A 23,871-nucleotide genomic window follows, 5' to 3' on the forward strand; every position below is an offset into this window, starting at 1 on the left:
TGCTATAACCCTGCAATTATCTCTCTTAACTATATACTTGCAGTTTCCTGTAAATAATAACATGGAATTCTAGTCAGTCATTTAGAGTTTGTATAAAATAAGGAGACTATAAAATGAGCATTCTGCCTATTCTTAGTCTGTAATTACATTTTACTATCAGGTATATGGAATTCCATCCTGAGTCTCTTCAAAACTTAATGCATATTTAACAATACAGACCTTTGCACAAAGTCTGTCAGCAGGCAGTCTTATCCTAACAGAAATCTAGTCACACATTTCTTCTCCAGTCCCAAAGCTGGTTAGTAGAGCCTGAGAAGTGAGTGGCAGTAATGAGGAATGCTGAGAGAAACCCTGATTCACAGCAACTTTCTTCTGCCTGTGAACAGGATAGCTCTTTCAGGGTTCCTTACTGATATTTAAAATGAAGTATTTGGCACCTCCGTTGTCCCTTTTAATTCCTTTAGTTGGAAAATACAAAGGAAGTTTTATAATGCATTAATTCTGTAGTTTTAAATACAGTAACTAATTGTGTCTATCTCAGAAAAAAGCAGTTAATACAGACCTAATCTTGCCTGTACTAAGTGCAAGTTCACATTTCCTGTAATTGTCAATTAACATCTCTACTCACTTGGTACCTCTTCCCAGGAAAAAAAGCAAGACAGAAGAGCACATAATCTCTCTCTGAACTGAATCCTTTCCTGTCAGTGACTGTCTTCTGTTCTCCAGGGCACAGGAGCACTTGGTCCTTTGCTAAATGGCAATGGCCCTTACTCCATACTTTTAATGGACAAATGGTTAGATAGCTTTTAGACCCTTAAAAAGATTAGATTTCTTAGTTAATATACTAGGGAGTTAAAACAGACTTTGCCTTTAGCTGTTTTGTACACCTAATTTTATACAGCCCAATAAGCAGAATTAAATTTTTTAAATAGATTATTTCTGTCCAGCTGGTCCAGTCAAAAATGTCTTATTCTTGCCAACCCATATTTTTCTCCAAAGGATTCTGTGCATCTTACTTTACTATTTTTCATTGCTTGGGAGGGAAAGAAACATTTCTCAGAAGTTTTATTCTACAAGGAGGAATAAAGAAGAACACAAACCATTTATATATTGTTATAAGTTTTAGCAACTCACTAAGGTATCTTAAAGGTACAAGTGTACAACTACCACCAGCATCCAAAAAGCTCTATAAAAGGTAGCAGTGGACATTAAAGACTTCCTTGACCTTCCTCCAGATACCCAAGAGAAAACAGAACTTGCTAACAAGCCATTCAGTTGTTATTCATAGAAATCAGCTGAAATCTGTGGAGGCTTTTCTCGCCAATTCCACTGGGAATTGGGAAGTTTAACATTCAGGCACCACCAAAGTAAACAATAGTGTGTTTGTAACCTGTTTTGCAAGATCTCCTGGGGCTTCATTTTTCTATAATCCCACCCCTTTCCACAGACCTGACTTTTTCCAGTCATCCTTTTCCTGCTGAAATGTCCTAAAGCCAATTCCAGTTCTTTCCCTGCTTGCAGTCAGTTCTAAGGAATGAAACTCTCAAATACACTTGTTGAGTATTGCCACTTCTCCACTACAGCAGAATTCAATATTGTGTCTTTTCCATTTATTACAAATCAATCTTGACCTTCTGAGACTTTATAAAATCCTCTTGCTGACCCCTTCCAGGTGTCTGTTCTGGTCTAAGGGGCCAAATTTTAATTCTATTCCTCTGATGGAATTCTGTAAGACAAAGGATTTAAACAAGCAGAATCCCACTGTTTTATCTCACTTTATCCCAATTCTTGTTGTCACTTTCCTGTGCTTAAAGGATTCAGAAGCCACACTGTGTGTTGTTATAATCTTGGATGGTAGCTTCCAGTCATTCGGGAACAGTATTACTGGAAGCATCTTCTAGGCTGGGAACAAGATACAGAGGAGGGACATGTCAGAGCAATGATATTTCAGGGTCAGCTGCCCATGTCCAAACACATGGTGTCTTTCTTTCTCTCACTAAAAAATCTTCCATGCAGACAATAACAGAGTCAGATCTTGTCAGCCTAAATTCAGAGATAAAATATGTACTCCAAAAAGACACAGGCCACAAAAAGACATATTTTGATCCATGTGCTAGTCATGAGACAAATATGTATATCACCAAATTTCCTTTTAGACTTGATTGGATAAACACATCTAAGCTACTTCACTTTTTTGCTTCACATTTCCCTCTTGGCCATGGACTAGGTATGCTGGGTAGCCAGAATTCAAGAGCTAGATTTTTCCTTTCAAATCTGCCTAGCTGTAGAAATGAATGCATCAGACCTATGAAAATACAGTTCAATTACCAAGAAAACTTCTGAACAAAATATCCTTTACATGAAAGTCAGGTAGCCAGTGTCTTGCTTCTGTTGAGAAAAGTGAATTAGTGACATGAATTAGGTCTTCAAATCAAATATAGCATCTTTGTAAAGATGCGTATAGGCTTTTCTACTTTTTCTGAGGCAGAGTTCCAGCCATCCAGAGAGCACTCTTCCTACAATCATAAAGATTATGCTGAAGATGTAAATATTATTTATGTTTTTTAAAGTAGATTTCTGCCTGTGACTTCAGAATGGGCAACCATTCTCATTATGAAGATCATCCATTTTGCAGAGGGTTCCTTTCTTATTTCCATTCACACTAATAGAACAGCTTCTTAAAAATCTGTGATACAAAACAAAAAGTGAAAACTTGACCTGTGGATTTCTAAGATAAAGCTGAGATAAGCAAAAAAATTAGTAAGGACCTATTTAATATCTGCTTCTATAAACATTGTCAGTAGACCTTTAGGATGTGCTTTAAAGAAAAAAAGAGCTCCTAAGGATATGTTGCACAGCAAAATGCAGATTTAATTGTAACTCGTGTTCACATGCCTGCATTGTTTAAACTGGTTAATAGAATGAAATAATTACATTTGTGTGAACTGGTAAATGGTGTTCAGGCTATAAGGCATGTGTTACTATGCCCTTTCTCTACTTGATGTACTACCTAGATGAGACTAAAACCTGACACAAAGGTATGTCCATACCAAAACATTATTTCTTACTAATTTTTAGCATTTATTTTATTCCTTTTGCTGGAAAGCATATTTAATTTCATTTAATACTCAGAAACAAAGTAAGTTAAAATTCAGAAACCTTGACCCACAGAGACTTTGTATCAGATGTTCATTATATCCAGCAGGAGATGAAATGGTCATCAACATATTCCTAATATATGCTATATTTAGATTACAGGCAAAGTTCAGCTTTATGAGTTTGTAGTCACACTGATTCTTCTTGGGAAGATATAATTATTAAGGAAGACACAGCTGAAGTATATAAGATGGGATAACACGTTCACTATAAATATGAAACACAAGGTCATATGGAAATTGCAATTTCTTTTGTTTCAGAGTTATCTGTACCTTCATTTGCTTTGAGACTTTATAATTCCTCTTGCCAATTCACATGTGCCATTACTGAATCTTCCTCCTTTGGAGTGAAGAGAAAGACTGATGCAGACAACAGTCACCCATGTTTCAGGATCCTGCAGAGCTTTATTTGTATCATGACCTTGTTCTCCTTTGGGGAGGCAGACCTGTGGGATAGGCACTGTTAATCTTCAAACACAACAGAGCCATTATGTAGGTCATAAGATATATTTTCTTCTAGTAAAGTAATGGTGTTTTTTCACACCTTACTAAGACTGTGACTTGAAGACTTACGAACATAAGAAGAATTTTCCGAGTAAGAAAGTGGAAGGCTCTAAGACCTGGATCTGAACCCAGCCCATTTTATAATTTGAAAGAGACCAAGTATTGAGTCTCTCATTTTTTTAGGGGTAAATTTGGAGCACAAATATAATTTTAGCCTAATGAGAGCTCTCATTATGGAAACAAAGGAAAAAGCTACCAATGAACACACAGGTTTGCATGTTAACACTTGAGCAAAGACAACAGAGTCTAACTGTACTGCTTCTATTTACATATTCATTGAGTAAAAAGGCAAAACAATTTGAACATGAGAGATAAATATTTGAATACTTTGTAAACAATATTAGAAAAAAATGTACTACAAACTTTGAGCAAAATTGTAGTCCTCATAAAATGTATCACACTTGAGTCACAAAAATTGAGAGGTTCAGTTCATCCCAGAAAACCAGACATTATGAAAAACAGGACTAGATTTCTTAGGGTTTGCCTCCTTGTTGATTCTTATTAGGGACATGATGCTAGGGTCCAACTTCTAATCCATCTCATGAAGGTTTCCACAGTGTCATAAGAAATAGAGAGTTAAACAGTGAATTTGTTTTTTTAATCTTAACAAGACCACTCTTTTCTACATTTCACAGAAGAGAAATCAAGCAAACATGGCAAATGCTTTCTTAAATGTGTATGAGAAGAAATCCTAAAGCCGTAAGCCTAGGGCTTCCAAATTCCTCAGTTTCTTAAACACAGAAACCCTGCTACCAAGGCAGACATCTGTGGCCATTTAGACTTCGAATTGTGCTAATAATTCAAACAAGGTTGCCAGTTTAGGACTAGGACTCTTAATTACATTTTTTATTGCTATGGGACTGTTTAAAAACCTAACATAGAGCAGCAATAAAATTAAAAATGAATCTACAGCACTACCAAGTTGAGCTGGGGTGACACAGAAATGAAAAAATATCATATGTAAATTCCAGCCTGCTTGGCAATATAATCTATTCAAATTTTCTCATGCAAATTTTTTTGCATCATTTTATCAACAGTAACATTTTTGGTGCACAGGAAGGAGTAAATTACCTACATGAAATCAACTGTAATATTACAATCACTTTATTCATATCCCATAGATTTATATTAATTATTCATTTTAATTATACTAAATTTATATCAGTGTAACTACAGTGTGAAACTGGTTTCTACTTTTGACCTTGTTCCACCATTAACCTCTGCATTTGGACGGCCTGTTGTTACTTTGCCAGTGAGGTTGCCTGAATGTCAGACAAATATTTCAGGAAACAAGAAGAGGGAGAACAGGTGAAAAATCCTTTTCAAAATCTGTTTGTTTTCATATTCGTGTGTTTTTTTACAGAAAAATATAAATAAATAAATAAATAAATAAAAATATATATATATAACCATAGTAGACATGGTGACCAAAATGCCAGAAGGTAGCAAAGCATTTGAACAAAGAGAAGGAGATTTCTGACTGAGGTTTTTTCTTCTCTCATAGCGTTCGTTCACCTTTGGCTGTAGTATCTCTGCATGTTGACATTTGTCAATATATCAGATAAAGAGCTGCAAATTGCTTCAAGCATTATTTACTCAGAGCACCTTCTCCCTTTCCCTGTAAGTTACATGAGTTTGATTAACAGCAGGCTCCAAGTTACTTACTGAAATTTGAGCTGCAAATAAAACTGCTGACTGCTCTTGGCGTCTATTAAATATTCAGACTCCCCTAATGAAAACCTCATTCTCTGTCCAGCTCTTTTTACGTCCTTATGCCCTTCTGGATATTTCTAGGAAATACTTCTGGTCATAACTGGCCACACACATTTATTGTTAAAATGTATACTTAGAAATCTATTACTATTAGACCATTCAAGTATTTTTTCCTATCAGTCTTCCAGCTGCTGAACAACAGAACTTTTCAAACTAATCTTAACTTTCCATTTGGTCCAACTTCTTGTCTGTTCTTCCAGTGAAGTCAGAGACTGTTTTATCACATCATTTGTATTCTTGAACTAACCACAGTTTGTACCTTCTAAGGCATCCAATTCTAAATTTCTAGCCATAACAAATACAGGGATTTTATAGCATTTGGGAGCTTTTGTATTACTGTATGAGCATCCTGAGTCAAGGAAGTCCACATTTCTATGTTTTTTCTACAGATTTTATTTTTCCATAGTAAGTATATGGTATTTACCTGAAGGTAAAAATTATGTTTTGGTTTCCTGCTAACTATCCTATGAGTTTCCAAGGTGAGTTTGAGCATGTCTGCTGTAACAACCTTGTACCATGGAAAACTAATGTTGTTGAGTAAGGTAGTTTCTTTCAGTACTTTCAAAGATAATAAATGCCTTGCTTCTGAACTTTATTTAGAAGGGTAAAATACCATGACCCTTCCCCCTCCAGTAATTAATGTTCTTAAACAGAGCTATCAGGGCTCCTCATATTAGTAAAACCTGCTGATTAGTACAACCACCATCTTGCTAATAATAAAAAATAATCACTTGCCTTTCCCCTGTTAAAAACTGGGTGTGATTCAGAGAGCACAGGGAGAAGAAAAATACCATGCACTTTGTCCTCTTACTGGATGAAATTATTGTCATGTGGCAAAGTGGTTTAGATTGTCTCAGTCACTAATGTGCTATTGGGTCTTTTTTGTTTTATGGCACCTTTTGTAAAATGCTCAGTTTTCAGGTAACTCAAACCACGATGTGCCAACACTATACCTATGTGCATCTACTGGTTGAATAGCAGCACTGCTTTCTGCAGGACTTCTACAGAAGTAGTATCCTGATAGAATCTATTTAACTAGTGAGACTGGAAATTAAAGCAATATGACTAAAAGAGGTACTACAGAATGCCTGTAATTCAAGTTGTTTTCCAAGATAATGCTCACTGGACAATTTTTCATATATACAGTTGGCTATACAATTCCAAAAAAATATACTAATTCCATTCAAATATGTTTGGAAATAGGCATATTCATTAGTATTAACATTTTTAACTCCCATTTTGCTGATATCTATTAAAAACAAACACATTTTTATGTCAAATTCACTGCCAGAATTTGCTAACTTCTAGTGCTACAAAAGCTTGAATTTGTCAGGTGCTACTTTTAGGTTAAAATGTTCAAACTCATTAAATTGCACCAACATAAGCAATGGATGATGAAATGTTGCACTCAGCACTTCTCAGGGTTAAAGTCTGAGTCCCAGATTGATTATTTTCTATACAAGTTTACAGCAAATTATTCTTGTGACAGGATTTCACTTGTGCTTCTGTGAATAAGCTCACTTCCATTTTTGGAACCAGACTAATTACCTCACAGCCAACACATGACGTTTGCTCCATTTAAATGCTTTGATCTTTTCCTTCCTATCTTGACATACGAGTTCCCACTGACAAGCTTCTTTATGAAGATAACTAACACTGCATTAGGTATATATTCCAATGTGAAAGTGAACTTCATTTTAGATGGAAGAAATCTAGCAGGACTTGCTAGAAGAATCGCAGCAACGTCATGACTGCTATGTAGGCTGGAAGGCATGTGTTATAGGGCTTGTATTCTGCTTACATTCTGCTATTATTCAATGTTAATCTCCACTTTATGTAATAAAATTAATGTGCCATAAGGCTATGCACTGGCCAAAGGAATAATGTGTTTACAGTGAACAGAATGACTAATACATAAATTTAAGCCTGGCTTCTCTCTTGATCAAGTTTGTGGGATTTTCAATGTATACATGAGAAATTTCTTGATTTTTGCAACTGATTTGGTATTCAGTTGAAAAGGTCTTGTTTATAAACTAGAAAAAATATTGCATTTATAAAATAGAATAAACATTTTAATTTTGATATATAAACACACTGCATCTTCATAATTGGGACTATCAGCTTCATATAAAACAGAGGAGTCTTCTAGTTCTTTTTCTCCAGATGTAAATCAATGCTAAGGAACTAAAGTAAACTGCATCTGAGAAATGTTATTATAATTTATGGCTACTTTCAGAAATTCTACTAGCTTTGATTGTGATGCCTGTCCACATTTGAATATCCTTCCCATTATTTTCCAGTAGCTGCACTGTATCTTCCTTCTAGCTATGGAAACCAATTACTTACTTTCCTATTACAGCAGCATCTCTGCAGCAACTCTCCACACATAGATTCTAATTTCTTCTCAATCTGCTATAGAAGAAATAATTCCCAGTCCTTTCCTATTTGTCTCACTGGAACAGCAATATCTGCTTGTTCTTGAGGTTCTCATTTCATCATTTAGAGAAACATCAAAAGCCAGCAAGTCTCAAGAATGATGTATTACTGCTCAAAAAGAAGAAATAGTTTTAAAGGGTAAGGGGAAAACACTGCATAATATTAAAAATCACATCTGATGACAGAATATGATGAAATCAGAGTTTCTTGCAGCTCCTGTGTTCTATTACTGAGAGGCCTACTTTAGCCACCCCTGCAGTGGCTAAAGTAGTCTTTACACTATAGTTCCCCACTATAGTTCAAAAGGACATTTCAGAATCAAGGGTTGCCAGCAGTGGCTGTGACTACATGGAAAACAGTTAAAATGTTGAATAACAGGAAGGGCCAACCCTGTATCACTCCTTCCACCCATTACCTATTAAAGTCCTAAAACTAGTGAACTTCTAAATTATTGAAAATAAAAAAGGTCATGTGCACTCATCTAAATTAAACTTAATTTGCTATGCAGGTGTATTTGACATTGAATCCCAAAGTAAGGATTGCCAAAGCGATAATTTTTTTCTAGACTAAATGTATGAGGAAAATGAATTATCCATTGACAAAACCAGCAGGCACAAGGGGAACATCTTACCAACACTGTCTGGATATAGTAACTGAGACTGTCCACATCGGGCCTTAAATAGTTATATAGTTACGACATTCAGAGCAGAAATTGTAACTTCCTTTCTCCCACTCCAGTTTACTAGATCTAGGGGAACTCCTTACAAATATTGATTCCTAGTTGCTCCTGGCTCCTCATGTACACCTCTTTTTTTCTAGATCCTTACCTACTCTCCTAGTTTTTTTAACTACGCTGTGTTTTTTTCCCTTGTTCTTTCACTTGATGCCTCATTTTTAGATTTCCAATCCCACTGTCACACACATGGAGAAGTTTTCTTCCATTTCTCCAGAAGTCAGGTATTCCTGGTAACACCACAAATTTGTGGAAAAGCCTCCAGGTTAGGACGCCATGTTGCAGTACGAGACATGGGCACTGCTTTCACGGGTGCTTAGGGGAATTCTTTCCCAATTAAATTGCGAGAGAAACCTATGAGATCATCGAGTCCAATCTATGACCAAATACCGCTGTCTCAACTAGACCGTGGCACTAAGTGCTGTGTCCAGTCTTTCCTTAAACACCTGCAGCAATGGTGATTCCTCAACCTCCCTGGGGAGCCCATTCTAGTACCTAATCACCCTTTCTGTGACGAAATTCTTCCTGATGTCCAACCTAAACCCCCCCCGGCGTTGCTTAAGACCGTGTCCTCTTGTCCTGCCACCGGCTGCGTGGGAGAGCAGACCGACCCGCACCTGGCCAAAGACTCATTTCAGGCAGTTCTAGGGAGTGATAAGGTCACCCGTGAGCCTTCTTTTCTAAGGGGGCTAAACACCCCCAGCTCCTTCAGGTACTCCTCCCAGGACTTGTGCTGCAGTCCGTTCCCCGGCTCCTTCTCTGGGATTGCTCGGCTGCGGGATGGCAGAGCCGCGGGAGCCGCAGCGGCCCGGCTGCAGCGCTCCTACGCCTTTAAGGGCGGCCCGGCCGCGCCCCCACGTGTGCGATCAGCTGACGGCGCGCCCCGCCCCCGCCCGCCCCTGCCCCGCTCCCTCCGCCGCGAGGTGCGGGCGGCAGCGCGGCTCTGACAGCGCCGCCGGGGCAGCGCCCGCGCCCCGCGCCCGCCCGGCCCCGCCGCGCCCCGCCAGCCCCGCCGGCCCCGCCAGCCCCGCCGGCCCCGCCAGCCCCGCCAGCCCCGCCAGCCCCGCCAGCCCCGCCGGCCCCGCCAGCCCCGCCAGCCCCGCCGCCGCCCCGTGCCGCCGCTGTCCCCGCTGGCCCAGCGCCGCTGTCAGCCGGGCGGGCGCCCGCGGCCCCTCCGGAGAGCTCGGCAGCGCGGCGCCCGGCGCCACCCCGGTACATGGATTACCTGGTAGGTTCCCGGCGGCAGCGGACCGTCGGACATCTTACCGAGCGGCTGGGGCGGCTGGGGCGGCGCGGCGGTGTGCGGGGGGCAGCCCGGGGCCGGGGGGAGCGGGTCCGGCCGCGCTGCCGCGCCCGGCCCGCCGGGCTCTTAACGGGCGATAAAGCGGCCGGGCCCCGCTCATTTGGCCGCTATTAGGTTGCTAAAGCCGTGACCCGGGTCGCTGTTTTTTTCCTAAATGCTGGAGCTTAGGGCATGCTTCAGTGAACTAAATTGCTACCGCGGGCGGGATCGGCCGAGCGCCCGGGCAGCTGGTATTCGGGGCTAGTGTTTATGGCTCTTTAATGAATATTGGTTTCATTCGTCTGTGAAAGATCGTATCGCGGGCCTGCACCTCAGCTGGGGTCGTGGCTGGTGTTTGCACCAGCCCCGGCTGGCGAAAACCCTGTGGCACGACTGGCTAATGAGCAGGTGGCTTTGTTTTAGTGTGATACCTGCTTACCTGAGCTTTTCAGCCTAGCAGTGGGGGGGCGTAACGAGCGCATTCCATCGCTCCGGTCTTGTTGGCATCCCATTGCTCCAGTCTTGTTGGCATTCCATCGCTCCAGTCTTGTTGGCATTCCATCGCTCCGGTCTTGTTGCTTCGAGCCCTGCGCTGTGAACTGATGCCCGCTCCTTTACCGTGAAGTGCTGCGAAGCGTCAGCTGAGGCAATGAAGAGCAGGCATCTTCTGGCCATCCCTCTTCGTTGTTGGTGTCAAGTGCGACCAGGAAGTATCTGGAGTCAGAATCCTGACTCCGTCTTTCGTACTTTTTCACACGGGATGCTCACGGATGTAGGCTTTCAAGAGAAGCTCATCAAATGCAGCAGAATCTCTGGAGATGCTCTTTTTAATGAACAGAATATTTCTGTTCATTAAAACAGAGAGAGATGAGAGCTGCGTGCAGTGTCTGGCTGCATTAATGCATAATACATTAAATTATAAATAGTAAATACTTTACTGTTCTTGTGTCCATGTAGCTAAGATTCATTTTGGTTTATTGAGCCTCACACCCCCCAAAAAATGTTTTAGGCTTGCCTCTCTGAATTTGAATACTACAGAGAAACACTAAGAAAGGAATTCTGTGTAGCAGAAATGGTAGACAGACTTCTCTGTAAGAACCTAGTTAATGGAATACTGATAATGAACTTGCTGGGTATCAAGTGCAGCCTCATAGCTCCTTGAGAGCCTGGAGCTGTTTCTTATATTTTTTTCCTGTATAAACTTATGTCCAGATGAAACTGGCCATTCTGTACTTTTTGAAATGCTTGCATTAACCTTTGTGACTGCAACAGGCTGTTGTGTGGAAGGCCAACCACTCTGAGAACAACAAATTTAATAAGCCTTGCAAACTGAGAGCACATTTTTGTATTAACTAAAGGGGGGAGGGGATTAAATAGCTCTACTTTTTTTTTTTTTTTTTTTTTTTCCCCTGACTCTTATTCTCCCACTGATCCTTTTCTTCTTTTTTTATTTCATGGCTTTCTTTAGTGTCAGTTCTAAAAAACCTCATTGATCATGAGGTTGAGGCACCTCAGAAAGTTTGTTCTACCAAAAAAAAAAAATTATGATGATGAGTTAGGCGACTATAGTTGTGTACACCTATTTTCAGCTTCTTGTCACAGTTTGCCCTGCTGTAAAGATGGGCCTATGCAAGACTTGAAGTTATAGTGTGAATGTTAACCCATGGCTGTAGAACAATTGTCTCCATATTATTTCCATAGCAAAAAGAGCTGTACATGTTTAGGAATTTCGAGTTTTGTGCATTTATGTTGGGCTCTTGCACATACCTGGGCATGAAAACACAAACAGAAGGTCCCTTTGCTGGTTCCTCATGTTGGGCACCTGCGTTGCAGCCTGCAGGCAGTGAGGTTTTTTCTTGTGCTTGCAGTGTGAAGCAGAGAACAAAGGATGAGTTCTTTCTGCTTGCAGTAGTGCTGAGACAGAGTATTTGACAGAGTTTTGGTTATCAGTGGGGCTGAGTGAGGGACTTTAGTGGAAGGAGGTGAGGACAGATGAGGTCAGGTTTGCTGCTGCATGAACTCAGGGGTCAGTCTATGTCCACAAGGAGTCTACCTTCAGCCAGCTCTTCCCAAACTTGCACAGGAAGGTTCTTTGCCTGATTTTAGCTGGATAATAATAATACATTGATGGAGATGTCTTCTGTCCATTAAAAAGCAGATCCCAGGAAACACTGAACATCTGAAGAACCTTCCAATATCATCAGGTTGTTGAAAACATTCAAAACCTTCCCAGAGTGAAGTCAGCTGGAGCCAGCTTAGGACTGTGAACTGGAACTTATGGGCAGATACCCAGAACCTCGCCTAATCCGAGTGTGAGCCTTTTTTTATGGCTAATGCCATTTGATAATAAATTGGTACTAAAGGAGTGTCTTCTGTGATGCTCCGGTCTGTTTTTGCAGTCTTACATTCTAGCAAAAAAAGTATCATTGGCCTCTGTATCTTTGGCCTCTGTATCTTTGATAGCTAGAAGAGGCTTCTCAGCCTGGTGCCTCTTTTCTTTTTTTGTGGAGGTATGATTACAATGTTAGGAGTGGTGTGGTGTTTATATTTTTTTAATCAACATGGCTAAAACATGTCCAACCTCTAAAAACATAATACATCTTCACTCAGAGACACCTTTTATATGTTTTTTTATGTGTGTTTATTTATATGTGTTGTTCTCATTGTATTTAGTTAACACTTTTGCAACATACTATGTGAACAGTGCTGCATCAATGTAGATTTGTAGGTTTTTGTGACTCCATAATGCAGGGTCTGCAACCTTCTTCAGCTTCATTCTCGCTACATTGTGTGTGGAAGGATTTTAGTGTATTCAGAGACTTGTGTTGGTTGGCCTCTAGTTCAGTAGACTATGCTTAATTTAAGAAGTTATGCCATGATGCATCTTGTGAAAAGTATGGCATGTGACCAGTCTTGCAGTTTTTGCTTGGAGAACTTGTGGGGAAACTATAAAAATACTTCAGTTTATCTTATGTGCTACAATTACAATGCAGATTTTAAGCTCCTGAGTAGGCTTTCACAATATACTTATTCAGTGGCATCCTCTGCACTAGATAAAGTGCTTACGTGCTTCTGTTCCATGTATCAGCCTGATCTGTGTAGAATTTTTGAAAACTGCTTGAGAGAGTGATGTAGAAATTCGAATGTGTCTCTTCACAAAAGAAAGGTGTTATATGTAAGCCTAAGAGGTTTATAAGAAAAAATTGATAACCTGTTCAATTTTGTATTTTTATCATATTTATTATGATAACTTATCCCTAAATTATGTCCCCAGATTCTATGTACTTTCTTAGTTGTATATAAAAATATTTTTTGGGCATGTGTTGAAGAGCCTATTCTGACCTGAAATGGAAGATAACTCTTCTTGACTGATCAACTGCTTTAGCTTTAGTAATTTTTATTTTCTTTTCATTTTTTAGTCCCTTTTCTGGGGAGTTAAATGGGAACATGGGTTCTGCAATACCAAGAGAGTGCACACTCCTAGTGTGCTGGAATCCCTGTTGCTTTGTTTGGGATTGGTTTTTTTTTTTTACTGTAACAAGTTTGGGTGGGTTATTTTTTGTTCTTTGGACACTTGTTAGTGGATGCAAAGTATTTTACTCCTGTATGCATGCACATGAAACCTAAAATTTGGTAGGTTTTTGAGTAAATTGAACTATATTTTCAAATTTTAGATGAATATGTGAATAGGCCTTAAGTGACTTAAGAGTTTCTGAACAGGTTTCTGAACAGTTGACCTCACATTCTACATAGTTAGTGTTCAGAGAAAGTCTTGGTTGAGGAAAGCTGCATATACCAAACTGGTGTTCTTAAAGTATTAAGTGATACTAAAACAAAATAAAAATGTTTCTGAACAGCTTTTCTTTCTCGAGCTGCTTACTTTTAAGAACTTTCTTTTAAGTAGTTAACTCTTTAATTTAATTAGGTTAGATTCATGTTGCCATGTTGGCAATATGGGATTGATCAAGATTGCTTAGTGATTCTGGTATACTTCAGATCTTGTCTTTCCCTTGCTGTTGCTAGTTCCATTGTTTGGGATCTACATGCCATAGGAAACGTTTTTTCTTATATCACAAAAGTGTTACAGAGGCTTATGTTTGAAGGTAAGAATTTTACTTCACTGAAACTTTGTAAACCCTTAGATGCTGTCCTTTGAATAAGGAAGAGTGGGTAAAGGTCCATACAAGCAACTCTGTATTTTTCTTCTGAGACACATTGCCTGCATTGTGAGCAGCCACGGTCTGTACATAGGGCCATGTCCTCTTATGGTTTGCTTAACACCCATCTCATGTGAATTCTGTCTTTTGTCATGTAACAATAAGGATTATTTGGGCTCTGTGTTGACTGGTCTATCAGCTATAACAGCCTTGAAAATTTACACTGTCTGTAGATCACAAGGATTTTTATTTTATTATCCTCCCTTCAGTTGGGGAAGTTGATTAGACATAAAGATGAGGGGTCTGACAGTTGTTTCAAGATAAAGATATAGCTGAATGCAGGAAAGAAAACAGCTGTAACGGTGCACACCACTGTATTAGACTTCAGATCAGATGTGAATCTTTTAATTGAAGAAGGTAATGCTTATAGCCATAGGTTTGCATTGCAGAGTGATCACAGATGGCATGAACTTAATATTTTTCAAATGAAACCAGATGGAAAGAGTTACTTCACTAATGGGTTTTTACACCACAGGCCTAGATCAGAATTAGTGTCTGAAGTATGTAGTAAGAATACTTGAGCTTCAGTGCCAACTCTTGCTATGCTCTACCACACCATGTTGCTCTGCAGTGTGCTGCTCCTGAATTCTTCAGTCAGACATCCAAGCTTGAGGCAACATGATGATGAATTTCACAAAAGGTTAGAAATGCAATCTTTTAATAAGTGAGAATATCTGCGTTTAGTAAGGACAAAATATTCCTTCTAATACCACATGCTGATTAACATTTTTGGCTTATTGTCAGTATCATCAGGTCTTGTTTTTTAGTACTGCCAGCTTGTCAATGTTTATTCTGTTAAACTGAGTTCTGAAGTTTTGTGATTGTGTGAGGATATTAGCTCTCCATTAGTAAAATAAGCATTTTAAGTTTAAAACCACAAATGTGGGCCCAAAAAGCTGCAAAGCCCTACAAAAAAAAAAAAAAAAAAAAGAATTAAAATCTACAACAGTATTTAAAATCTTGTGCTTCTTTGGTTCATACTACTCTGCAGTATGTTGGTTTTGCTGTTTTTCACTCTGTGTGCAGCATAACTTTCTGAAGTGCGAACTGTCTTGACTGTGACTATATAAAAGTCCTTGTGGACATAAGTAGGGTATTTGCAATCTAATAAAAGATGGTTCATCTCATGCCAGAGCTCTTCAGCATACAGATTTTTTTTTTTTTTCTCTCTGGCAACCTGGTAAGGTAACTACATTAATTGCCAACAAGTGTGTAAGTAAGTTCCTTCTATCTGAGGAAGAGACACAAAGCAGGAAATGTAGCTGGCGTGCTTTTATGCTAGATACAGTCCTGCCCTAGAGCTTTGTTGCTTATAAGAACAAACAGTAGGAAGAGCGTGAATCTTTGATTCTCTGCTGTATGTTTTGGTGGGGCAACAGAAGAAAAATTTGTTCACAGGACCCACATTAGCTTTTGGCTTTGGAGAGTCTGAGTAAGCAAGATGGTTTCCAAGATCCACTAGGAACTGTTGATATGGGGGAAGTAAGTTTGCAGATTTCTTTTTTTGTTATGACTTGGAGCTTTTTTATGGAAGAAACATCTGTTTTCCACATTTTATTAGCTTTTACAACAACTATTCCCTACTCTTCCTTTACTTGATTTTGATTCTAATAGAGGTGAAAAACTTAAAAGCAGTTAAAAATGAGTAATTTTTTAATCTGTAATACAAATTTCATCAGAAATACAAATGAGCATTGAGTGCACAATGCTCTGGCAGTGAATAAGAGGGAGAAGTGAATGCAGGGATTACGAGGGAATTTCATGTTTGTGTTTAGTTGTATAAACTGCATATGCTTTGGATGTGCTGATGCAGAGACAAATATTAAGAATGCATATTGAACCCAGGAAAAAATCATAGTATCTCTTTTGATATTCCTAATAAAATGGCAGATGAAATTCAGTGTTGATACATGCAAAGTTGCATATATTTATAGATGAAGTCACATGGCAGTACAGATGCATGGATAGGCCCTAAAATATCATCAGTGCTCAGGAAAGGGAATGAGGATCCTTGTTTAAAATGTCATCTCAACGCAGACATCTGTCAACAAATTTAGAGTATTAAGAAGGAAAAAGAGTGAACAATCTCATTTTTACACTGATTAAATGTAAGGTTTGCTCTTGTCTTACATGCTACATTTATGGTTGCATCATCTGAAGAGGAGTATCAAAAAGCCAAAGAAAATACAGAGAAGGATGATGTGGTAATTGAAGAAAAGCAATTGCTTCCATACAAGCAGGGATAAGTAGTTATAGCCCTTCAGTCTGAAGAAGAGACAGCTGACTTGTATGAGCAGGCAATATTCTAGATGTCTTTGAAATCAGAAAGAGAGGGTAACTAGGCAATGAGCAATTTTTTCCCTATAGAAGAACTCACTGACAGTTATAATCCAGGAACTGTGTTTGCATGTGAGTGTAGTTGAATTCTCACTTGTGCAGGAATGTTAGGGAGGTCAAAATTAATAGACCAGGGATTTGAGCAAGGAGAGGTCCATTGTGGATGGGTATGAAACATGATGTTTCAGGTGTGATGGTAGGAAATCCTGAAGTTGTGAATACTGGAACATAAGGACAGCTCCATGAGGTATGGACCCTTGATATCCTGATGCTTTGCTGTGAACTAAAGACATCCATTATTCCTCACTGAAGGAACAGCTAGAATCAGTTCTGGAACAGGAAACTGCATTTAGAGAATTGAGATAGTCTGAGTGGTGTCCAGGAGTGCTCTCCAGTGTAATCAGAATTACATTGACTGAACAGGAAGTGAGACTTTTTAATTCAGTGGTATTTATGAAGATACTTAATCTGCTCCAGGGGCACGTACCTAGTGGATTCCATCTGCTTGATGTATGAGGAAAAGCTATTGGCTTTCCAGTATCTGTGTTTTAATAAATTTATGACTTTGTATGCAAGTCCCACAACACTGAGTGAACCTGAAACTGTATAGATAGCCTGTGTAGAGAGATGATGCACTCTACGACGAGTGATTTCTTTTCTCAGTGCTTTCTTCTTGCCTGAAACTTGCATAATTTCAGGTTTCAGCAAGATTGGAGAAAAGGTCCAGAATTCTTGAGAAATATCTATGCTGTTCTTGCAGCTATTAATTTTCTGCTGGCTAATATGCATCTTTCACTGCCTGAGCCACTGCAGTCCTGGAAACAGTCATGGAAAACTGTTCTGCTGAGAATATTGCCTAAAAGAGAGGAGAGCATTGTTCTCTGGTGCATCCACTTGATTACTTTTTATGATGACAAGAGAGTTCTTGGATCTAGTCCTGTGTCCTGTTCACATATCATTGCTTTTTCATCAACATCAGGTTTCTTCTAGTCTCCAAACTAAGATTTATTTTTCCAATGAATATGTACAAGAAGATTGGTAATATAGAAATCAAATTATTTAGCATTAAAGGAGAATATGAAAATATTTTCTCTATCTTTTATTCCTGAGAACAGTATTAAAAAGGAATTCAGGGAGTTTAAATTAGAAATGTTATTAATGGAATGTGCCAGAGGGCTGTGACATCTTGTGCAGAAAGGAGAGCCTTGGAGTTACTAGTTGGAGTTCAGTACACAAGGTTAGTAAACAGCAGTTCTGGTCAAAGTTCCTGCTACCTTTACTGTAGTGTTGTTGTGTGTGCTTTTGGGTACCCATATGTTCCTTAAAACACATAAGCACTGAGAATTTGTTTCAGGCTCCATACAAAAAGGTACCTTAAAACCTGCGTATTTTATATGCTTGTATTGCTATTTTTTTGCTATTTTATACACTAAAAAAGACGCAGATAAGAAGAGAGGTGGAAAAATCTTTTGTCTGGAAGTTCCAGCAGTTCAAAGGGATTACTGGGTTGTATCACTTCATTATAAATGAGCAGAAGTGTACCTTGATCTTAGGTGTATTAAAAAAACACATCACCAGAAAAAACCTTCTAACGTCTTCCTTTTCTTGTGTTGCTTTCTGTTTTTGTGGTCTTGGAGCTATATTCAGTGCTCTGGTTTATTTAGGATTGTCACAGCGAGTTGATGTCGAGGTGAGTATTTCTGCTGGGTGGCAGAGTTGACTGGCTCCTGCAGTTCCGCCAGGTGGTGAGCTGTTCGGCTCTTTTCTGAGAGCTTGATTAGGATCACTGTCCCCTTTTGCCCACCAAGGTTCTTGAGGCTAGTGCTTTCAATTTGGTGTTTGCTCTGAAGTCAGCAGTTGCAGAACGTGCTCTAATTAATCTTTTCAAAATCTGGTCTCTTGTAAATATTATGAGTAGGGATTTAATCTTGTATTTGCTGACGAAATAGATATTACTTAAAACAATAGTTTTGTGTGTTGTGTGCCTGTGTCAGAGCTGAATGAGACTTTTTTTTTAAACACCAGATACTGAAATTGTTTTTTACTGATATTTGTACTGATAGCTGAATACTTGAAAAAATAGCACAGATGCTTTTTGTGAATTGAATGTTGCACAGCTGCACAGCAGACATCTTTCTATGTCATAAAGAGCCACATTTTTACAAGGTATGATTAAGATAACAAAGTCTTGGGTGAATGGGAGACTTAGTGGTGAGTTTGCTTTCCAGTGGGAGATATTATTTAATGTTTGTGAGATGACCCTTTGCCTAGGCAGAAGGGTGCTTTTTGGCAGTGATGCATGCATATATTGTTTGACATATTTGGTCTGATGACTCCGTTTTTCACTTTAGACATGTGAAGTCACTTCTGTGAAGAATTAGTCTCTGTAGAATTGTGTCAAACAAGATATCTCCTTCATAGTATTTGTAGGTATGTTTTTACATTTTTTTTCTTTTATTTTCATGCTTACCGTGTAAAATCCTTTCAGAAAGCAACAATAAACTGTAAGTAAATTACATGCAAATTTTTCAACAATTGTTTTGTTGCCCAATTGTATGGTCCCAAGTGAATTGCACAATCAAAGTAATGAAAGATTACAAGTATCAAGAATAAACTCCCCATTGCAGCAACAGATTATCAACTATATCTTAACTCTGTGGTCAGAGTGATAGTCTGAAGGATAGTATCATTAAACTTCAAATAATTTAAGTAAATTCCTGTCCCTTTTCCAAAGATTTAACTGAAATATTACTGGGGAGGAAATGCAAATTTTCAGAAGGAAGGATAAGTTCATATAATAGATATTGATAGTAGCATTGGGTTTAATGACCTTTTTTACCACAATAGAATGTAGTTTATGAGCATTATCTTGGAGGCTTAAAGAAGGGATTATCTTAGTATTTCTCTGGGAAATGCTTAAGGGAAGCATTCATCGGTACTGTATGTGACAGAATTCATGCCTTATAATAATAGCCTGTGGTTTCACAATGTTAACAGTAGCAAACCCAGCAACAGATGAGTAAGGTAACAGGGGACGTAGGTTGTTTTATTTTACTGAAGCAAGGATGTACAGGGGTTTGCTGGAGACTTTGAACTGCAGATTAGTTCTCCCACTAATGTACAGCCTGGAAGTACTGAATAAAAATTAAAAAAAGAAAACAATTTATGATGCTGTGCTTGTCTAGAATAAAAGCAGCAAATGGTATACATGAAGAAGCTATTAATAGTTTGCTGCTGCTGCATGTTTACTTCTCTTGCAAGCTGAAATAATCATTTACTTTGTATATAAAGTTTGTCTGCCAGCAACATAGATTCCGCCAGGATACTGAAAATGCAAATCATTCAATGTATCACATGGAGTTTAAGTATGGGCTTAAATTTCCACAGACCAAGGTTAAACATTAGGAAACTTTCTAGCAGAAAGGGTAATGAAGCACTGGACTAAATTGCTTGGGGAAGTCATCCATCCCTGGAACCTTTGGAACAAGGTCTGCAAGTACTGTCAGGAGGGGTATGGTTTATGACCCCGCCCCACCACTTTGTGTAACTGTAGGATTTCTTGAAGCCAGTTCCTATTTCTCTGTGACTTGTTTCTTTCTGGGAGAAGCTTAGAGCACAAGAGATAGACTTAGATGTTTGGTCTTAAAGCTGGAAAAAAAATCTCCTTAAACTGAAATGGTGTTTTAAATCAGCATTTCCTTGTCATTAGTAGCATGCTAGATTACTTCCCGTAAGAAAAGAAAATCAACTGTGCTGTTGAAGTTTGCTTTCAGGTTTTAATGCTGTGCTTTTTACTTTCAGACAGTTCAGTGAACTTTTTGACAGTTCAGTACTTTTTGTTTAAAATTTAGATGGAACAGTTAACAGCAAAAAAAAAATGTTGCTACATGTATTTTTTCATTACTTATAATTAATAAGATATGTTGTTTTGATTTTTTTTTAATCCAAATTTTAATTGAATGGGTATTTCAACTGAAAGGTTTTATTTTTTTTTGGATGGAGGGAGAAGTTAGAAAGCAGATGCTGAAAAGATGTTTTGACTGGTAGGTATGTTTGAAGTCTGTATCATCCAGCACTTTATCTTAGGTAATGTGTGAACTTGTTAAATACGTAATAAAAATGTTCCACTTGAAAGCGATTTGTCTTTCGAATACCTTATTTAAAGTAATTCCTCAATTACTCTTCTGAATAAATCATTGTAAGCTTAGTTTATTTTACCTAGTTGTATAGGAAATATGGCAAACATACAATAGTTTTTATTTTGGTGTTGGAGAGCTGCATTTATTTCCTGGCTTTGTTGTGCTAATTAAAGAAGGTGTTTTTCATCTGTTTCATCAGAAATTCGTAGTCCATCCTCAGCCTCTCTGGGTGACTGCAGAAGACATAGAATTGTGGCATCACAGCAGATTGGAAGTTGAGCAAGTTGAGGGTAAAAACTTTTAATATGATTATTCCCAACCATAAGAACAGATTAAATCAAATGTTCTATTTTTATGTTCTACTTTGCAGATGAAAGTATCAGAAAGCTAAAGAAATAACAATTCACCAGAAATGTGCAAACATTAAATTATATGCATTATTCTGGTATATAGAGGAAGACAGTTTCAGTGATGGTAAAGAGAGAGAAAAACTGTAACATATAAACACAGAAGCTCTTTATTCTCCAGTTTTGGCTCTTTACACTAAGAGGCCAAAAAGCACTCCATTAAAATTAGTCTTGCAGGGTGTTTTTAAATCAGAGTAGATAAAAATAAATGAGACTGAAAGCTTACATGCAAATCATTAATGTGTACAGGAATTTTGGGGATCATGAGGTAATTTGCAACCTCTAATGAAATACTAAACTAGTAAGTGTGAAGGTGTTGACACCTTTACATTTGGCTGCTTCTGTATAGAAGGTAGTATGTATCTGTATAACCTGAATTTATATGTCATTTTTCTCAGGTTGTTTAGTACAGCCTTGAAGAAGGTCTTTCTTTCAGGGGAGAGGGATGGGAAGAAAAGTAGTTCTTAATAAATAGCATTCTTGATAATGTCTTTATTTTAATTCCTTTAGACTATGTCTGAATGTATCCAGCTCTCATTTGCTGTTTGTAGAATTGGCATTTACACGGTAAGGCAATGTTCTAACTAAGTATTTTTTGTTAGTGTTAATGCCATTTGAGTGAAAAGAAGTGACTTAAGTTTCTTAGGATTGGATTTAAGTATGCAGATAGCAAAAGGGATTTGTTATGCTAGTTTGCATAAACAGACTACAGTAGATTTTTGTCCTGTCAAAGATTTACTAAGACCAGAAGAGAAAAAGTATCCTCCACTTCAGTTAAAAAAGGTCAAGAAGAATTCAGCCAGCCTCTTTAAGTGTAAGAAAATTTAGAATTCGTGTACATCAGTTGTGGAGAATTCTTGTGTAATGTTATGGCTGGAGGGTTTGTGCACATTTGCCATTAAGTATCCATGACATTTGAGTAATGTCACATATTAAAACATGTTAGCTAAATGCACATATTGTTTTGTCTGGATAGCCGTACGATTTTGGAAGTGCTGTTAAGTTAAACTTACCAAACCTTATATAAAAGAAATAAGTTTACTTCAAATATGCATCCTAAATATGCAGCATTTTTTTCTGTTCACTGTTGTTCTAATTAAGTATAAGAACAGAGATGAATGCGGTTTTGTAGAAATTAATTTTAATGAATACATTACAATAATGTAGCGTAAACAGAGCTTACATAATGTATAAGACTCGGTTGCTCAAATCATGCTTCATATCCTTGAGCTTTTGGAGTGGGAATGCTGCTCCTGTTAACACTTTTCAGGAGGAAGCCTGGAACATACTGTTTCATACAGTCAGAAGGCTAGGTGAGTTTTGAACAACAGTGATGAGGCCTATGTGCCATCACTAAGTCTTACTTGAGGACAGAGTCTCAAAGCTTAACATTTGCTTTTGTTTATAGAATTTGGTTCCAGGTAGTGTTTAATATCTGCTTGAGGCTTTTTTCCCTTGACATTTGCCTGTTTTCTCTTTCCAACATCTAAAATTCTTTTAAATGGTAGAAACGAAGAGTCAAAGGCATGTTTTGTTATGGTATTTAAATTTCTTAGCAAGAGTATTTAAAAATTTGTGTGTGGTAAGAGTGTATGGTCTTAAGGATCAGAGAGGGTTACAGTCTGAGGTTTCAATGGCTGCAAGGTCCTCAAATGATCTGCCAGTTCTTTAGAAGGCTAGAGTAAGCCATTCAAATTTGAGGGAATGTCCAAGTATAAATGTGTGTGTATTGCAGACCTGGGTATGAGCAGGTAAAATGTAGAGCAAAGTACATCCTCTGACAGTAATCAGTTCTGTTTTAGTTTAAAATAGGTCAGGTGTTTTCTATAAACTAGAGTGCACTGCTAAGTTGTGGTAGCTGCAGTTATAATGGTAGTTGTGTAACTGATACCTCACTCTGACCTTTTGGGCAGCAAAATAGTTGTTTTTATCAAATGTTTTAAATTGCGAAATAAAACCAGCTAGCTTCGTTTATTAAAATGCTGAAAGTAATTGATTTCATTCCCGGCTAGTGCTTAAGGGAGGATAGTGAGGAGTATGATGTCTAGGCTTCAGAGCATCTGGAGATAGAGTGTTGCAGCCACAGTGTGGAGGGTAGGGCATAGGTCCCATGTAAAGTGCATTTAAAGGCTAAAATAGTTCCCTTAGGAAAGGCTAGGTGTGGAGAGCACTTGCTTACATAAAAATGCCTGTCATTGGAAAGGTGAGTTTCAGATGATCTGATGGGAGGGTAGGTTTAACGGCTTGGTATCACAGTAAACAGCGAGGCTGCTGAAGTGAGAGCTGTGCAGAAAGACTGTGTGAAAATTTCTGCCTCTGCACCATGCCCTGCTTGTGCTTGTAACTCCGTCTCTGGATTTGTTGCTCAGGTGTGTCAGCAGTCTGGAAGCTGTCAGGTATTGTGTGTTCCACACTGATGTGAAGAGGCAAACCACAAAATACCAGTTCCCTTCTGATTAATTACTTGAGTCTTGTGCTTCCTGCTGCATGCTGTTTTGAAGATTCAATCAATTTTCTATTTGCTGGTTTGATTTTTTTAATCTAAAATCTAAGCAGTCTATCAGATGTGAGTCCTTAGCAGCACCATGTGTTCAGCTTGCACTGAGTTACTTGGACACTTCCTGTTCTGCATGTCCTCATGGTACAGTGCTACAAATAAGGCTCTTAGTCCTTTGGACCACAGACATCTCAACTGCTAGTCTGTTATCAAGCTGCTTATCAGTAACACTCTAAAGCACCCATGACATCAAATGTACTACATCATTAAATAGGCTTTCTGTTTTTATGGCACTTACAGATCATGAAATAGAGTTTATATAGTGATCTAT

The 23,871-nt window shown here is 38.4% G+C and overlaps 1 protein-coding gene and 1 long non-coding RNA gene across 11 annotated transcripts in view; one reads left to right on the forward strand and one right to left on the reverse strand.

Annotated features, from left to right (window-relative positions):
* Window positions 1-23,871, forward strand: part of ARL15 (ARF like GTPase 15) — a 284,774-nt gene that overhangs the window by 27,839 nt on the left and 233,064 nt on the right. The window contains exons 1-5 of one of the 9 annotated variants that reach the window (XM_086866968.1): window positions 9,559-9,626; window positions 9,813-9,889; window positions 18,849-18,927; window positions 20,836-20,926; window positions 21,554-21,610. In XM_086866968.1, coding sequence (XP_086723094.1) covers window positions 21,557-21,610 — 54 coding nt within the window. In that variant the 5' untranslated portion in view covers window positions 9,559-9,626; window positions 9,813-9,889; window positions 18,849-18,927; window positions 20,836-20,926; window positions 21,554-21,556. Of the gene's footprint in view, window positions 1-9,558; window positions 9,627-9,752; window positions 9,890-18,848; window positions 18,928-18,985; window positions 19,002-20,071; window positions 20,541-20,835; window positions 20,927-21,553; window positions 21,611-23,871 lie in introns of those variants that run through there. The other 8 variants (XM_086866975.1, XM_086866976.1, XM_086866977.1 and 5 more) reach the window with 8 other exon arrangements.
* LOC147648521 (uncharacterized) lies at window positions 1,111-10,497 on the reverse strand. 2 transcript variants are annotated; one of them, XR_015280080.1, is made up of 4 exons: window positions 10,383-10,497; window positions 7,839-8,036; window positions 3,429-3,601; window positions 1,222-1,902 (listed from the first exon to the last, which is right to left on the reverse strand). It is a non-coding gene; the product is annotated as an uncharacterized LOC147648521 (long non-coding RNA). The 2 variants fall into 2 exon arrangements; XR_015280081.1 differs by having other exon boundaries at window positions 1,111-3,601.

This window comes from Cyanistes caeruleus, chromosome Z (genome assembly GCF_971803275.1).
Source record: "Cyanistes caeruleus chromosome Z, bCyaCae1.hap1.1, whole genome shotgun sequence".
In the NCBI taxonomy this organism is placed as follows: Eukaryota; Metazoa; Chordata; class Aves; order Passeriformes; family Paridae; genus Cyanistes; species Cyanistes caeruleus.